We start from the raw sequence: 3,646 nt of genomic DNA on the forward strand, positions 1-3,646 counted from the left end.
GCTGACTATCCCGAGGCTCATTAAGCTCATATTACTCAACATTTACTAATACAAGTTGAGCGTTTTGTATTGTTTATGTGTTTTAATCACATATATTTACACGTCTATATGTTTGCCATTCACTGGTGCCTGAGGATTCGCACCTTCTGGCAAAGCTTCCATTGACCCAGATACTGTAATTACAACTTCAGGGCTGTCAGTTTCAGCAAGCGGGTTTACGGTTCCTCGGTGAAGTAGTTGTGATTTCTCCGGCGTTACTGTGGGTTCCACAGTCTTAAAATGTGCTAACTTGGCAAGCTCATGAACAGATTCTGCAATTTTCTCAGTGCAGACAACAATATCGATTAGTAATGAAGCCACTGTTGCAGCAGGTATGACTCCCAAGAGGTCTGAATTCTCCAGAAGTGCAGTTTTCAGTGTGGTCTTGAGGTCCATGGCAGCATTTTTGCAGTTCTCTACATGGGGATCCGCCAAGCTTGGGCCTGTCATTGTTTTGATAGATTCTGATAATTCCTTCAAAGCCTTTCCTGATTCCAAGCTCATAGTTATGCACTCATCTTGAATTTTCCTCTGGAATTCTGGTGGGATCTGTAAGAGTTTTACAAGTTAGAGAAGGAAAAAAAAATTAAGAGTATTTGCAGGAACCCTTTTAAAGGAAGTATCTTTTCTGGCATAAAATATAGATATTCTCTGCAGATTATAGATCTAAACCTCAGATAGTTGCATTTCACGTGAAAACAGAATTTCCAGAAAGCTAGTAGCAACAGTACAAGCAAAAGCAGTAGTAGTGGTGGTAATAATAATACTAATTTATTCTTCTAGTTGTCTGTGCCAAAGATTATTTTGATGAGTGAAGGATCTGAGAGTAGTACTTGGATGTCAGAGTTTATGTAGCCATTAAGAGCTTCGAGTAGATAGGCACATTGACGAATCAGCGCTGCAAGCTTCAGGTATTGTTTCCATGGGTGACGGAACCTGAAACGCCCGTGGCCAGGCTCCCATCTCGCAAAGTTGGCCTATAAAATTAACATAATTCCATCAGTAACAATAACATAAAGCTAAAATACCACTGAATTATGCAACCATACGAGCAGTGTAAACAAATGAAGGATGGCAGTCTGCCAATATTCATGGAAAGATCCACATCCCCAAGTAATTAAAGAAAGAAAGAAAGAAAAAGGAAGGTGGAAGCTATGGTGGAAGGTCCATGCAAATGGTGGAAACTAGTGGTGAACGTGCAGTTGTCGTAACCCTTGCATACAATTTTATATGAAGTATGACGAGGAGAGAGAGAGAGAGAGAGAGAGAGAGAGAGAGAGAGAGAGAGAGAGATTCTCCTCACCAAGGAGTCCTCTGTGGTCTTTGAAGTAAGAATACTTTTATACTTTTGAAGAGATGACTTGTCACTTTTAGAGACCACAGCAGCCTCTCCATCCTCTGGATTTCTAAAGTATTCGGCTAATGGCTTGCCACTTTTAGACACCACAACAATCTCCCCATCCTCTAAATCTTTGAAGTATTCACCCCCGAATCCTGAAAATAAGTTCTCTTCTTAAGTCTGAAAGCCCACATAAAAGAAATACAAGAAGCAATATGTAGTAGTAATTTGGTGGTTTATTCTCCTGTTTGATTTATTTATTCTCAATGTTTAATTCTACAGCACTTAGTGATAATGCACCTTCTAAGAAGCAGGCGAGCTTTTCCAGGTTTTGAGCAACCAGATTGTGAAGATCTTCACCGGCCCAAACTGGCATAATACAAATGGATATGATCACACAGGTTAGGCCTCCAATGACAATAGTTGACAATCTCTGGTGAGCCAGCTCTATGATCTCGTCAACCCTATAACCAGACACAGCTACCAAGCTGAATGTCAATATAAATATCACCACCCCATAGTCGTATCTTTGCTTGACTCCAGGAATGAATCGTGAGAATGTTGACGCTGCAGCTGCAACACATTCGATCAATTTGAATTAATAAGCTTCATTCTATACATGAACAATGATCCATGTGCTTGAAGCAACTTCAATGGAAGTGGGTCATCATCACTTTGTTCCATCTTTAGAGAAACTTACCTAGAAGAAAAACCGAGAGCCCAAGGACTATAGGTTCTCCCTTGTCTCCACAGAGATTTGACAAGTAATGAGCTCCAACTCCTAAGGCACCAGCGAGAAATGTTGCAAATCCTCTATTTAGACCTTTGCTCAAGGTTGCACCTGTACATATATAGTTCAAATCTCATTACTTTTAGGTGTAGAAGTCTCTCCTAAAATCAATATGTAAGCAAAGGAAGGAATGATAAATCCCCAGAAAATTGTGGTGAGTGCTGGGGACTAATTGAAGCTTATGGATTTCAACTTACCAACAGAGAATTCAAAGACAACGACCACTGTTAATACAGCCCACATCCCTGAGATTCCAAAGCCATCGTAAAAAGGCTTATAGTAGTAAATAAGTGAAACCACGGAGAGAGCTAGCCCAACCTTGAGAGCGTGGACAATCCTCCTTGGATCATCCTGCCCAACTTTCCTTACGTTCTTTGCCACCTCAATTACTTTGGCCTTAGATTTCTCAGGCAAGGCCTTAAGCCACGACCACCCACGAACAAGGAGCCCAGGCTTCTTGTCACTGGCTGATTCAATCTCCATGCTTGGTTAATGAACCAGATCTAAAAATGGATGTGGGGTGGTGAAGGCAGTAGTCCAGTAGGAAAAAGAAAAGAGCTTCAATTCGGTTCTTAATTGGCTGCTGGGCTTCCTTTGTATGTAGTCTAGACTAGAGAGAGAGAGAGAAATAGAGACAAAGCGAAGTTACCAGACAGAGAAGGATGGAAATTGGAAGCCAGAAATGCTTGGCAAGAACATGACTTTGGAGGGACTCTCACCACCTGTATTTATAAGAAGAAAAGTTGGCGGAACTTAAAAATTACTTTATTAACAGATCCGGATGTGCTTTTTGTATGATTATTTTTGTAGTAAAACATAAAAAAAATGTTTTCTTTGGTTCTTTGAGAAAAGACAGAGATTTTCTTTGGTTCTTTGTGAGAGGGGAATAAGGCAATAAGCAAGGTAAGTGACCGGGTGACGGAGCTGTAACTTGGATCTAATTAACTTTTACACTTTTCAATGGCAGAGCATGATTCGGAGAAAAAAAAAAGCTAGAGTTCCCATGGAAAATTGGAAATAGCTATTTTCTCTTTAGGCCTCTCTCTCTCTCTCTCAATGCGTAGAGTTCCCCTACTCATGAGTCATGACGGTGATACCTAGCTAAATTGACAGTGGATTCCACCGTAAATGTGCACTGTATCCCACTCTGGAAGTATTTGTTATGTGGCTTGTAAATTAACCAACGGAGTTAGCACGGCATTCAGATTCAGACAAATTGACCGATAGATCTTGGTTGAGTTGACTCACTCAGATATATTAACTGTGTCTGTTGCAGGGTTTTAATTGACACACAGATTTCCTCACCCAAAAAAAATAATAACAGTAACACATAGATTGACCAGTCAAACCTTAAAAAAAAGAAGCATCTTTCACGCCAAGCTTTGTATCTGTATATATATATATATAGCCGATCGAGTCAACCCATACACATATATTGATCCTCTATTGGACATGAGTTGAATATGTGCACACCCTGT

General features: G+C 40.3%; 1 protein-coding gene across 1 annotated transcript in view; it reads right to left on the bottom strand.

Moving 5' to 3' along the window:
• Positions 1–2,871, bottom strand: part of LOC104601404 (aluminum-activated malate transporter 8-like) — a 2,933-nt gene extending 62 nt beyond the window's left edge. The window contains exons 1-6 of the mRNA XM_010264706.3: positions 2,366–2,871; positions 2,079–2,219; positions 1,679–1,951; positions 1,343–1,533; positions 873–1,016; positions 1–588 (exon numbers count right to left, since the gene is read on the bottom strand). The exon at positions 1–588 is cut by the window's left edge and continues 62 nt beyond it. Coding sequence (XP_010263008.1) covers positions 97–588; positions 873–1,016; positions 1,343–1,533; positions 1,679–1,951; positions 2,079–2,219; positions 2,366–2,651 — 1,527 coding nt within the window. The 5' untranslated portion in view covers positions 2,652–2,871 and the 3' untranslated portion in view covers positions 1–96. The remainder of the gene's footprint in view (positions 589–872; positions 1,017–1,342; positions 1,534–1,678; positions 1,952–2,078; positions 2,220–2,365) is intronic.
• Positions 2,872–3,646: the final 775 nt, after the last annotated feature.

This window comes from Nelumbo nucifera, chromosome 2 (genome assembly GCF_055504915.1).
Source record: "Nelumbo nucifera cultivar China Antique chromosome 2, China Antique-T2T, whole genome shotgun sequence".
In the NCBI taxonomy this organism is placed as follows: domain Eukaryota; kingdom Viridiplantae; phylum Streptophyta; class Magnoliopsida; order Proteales; family Nelumbonaceae; genus Nelumbo; species Nelumbo nucifera.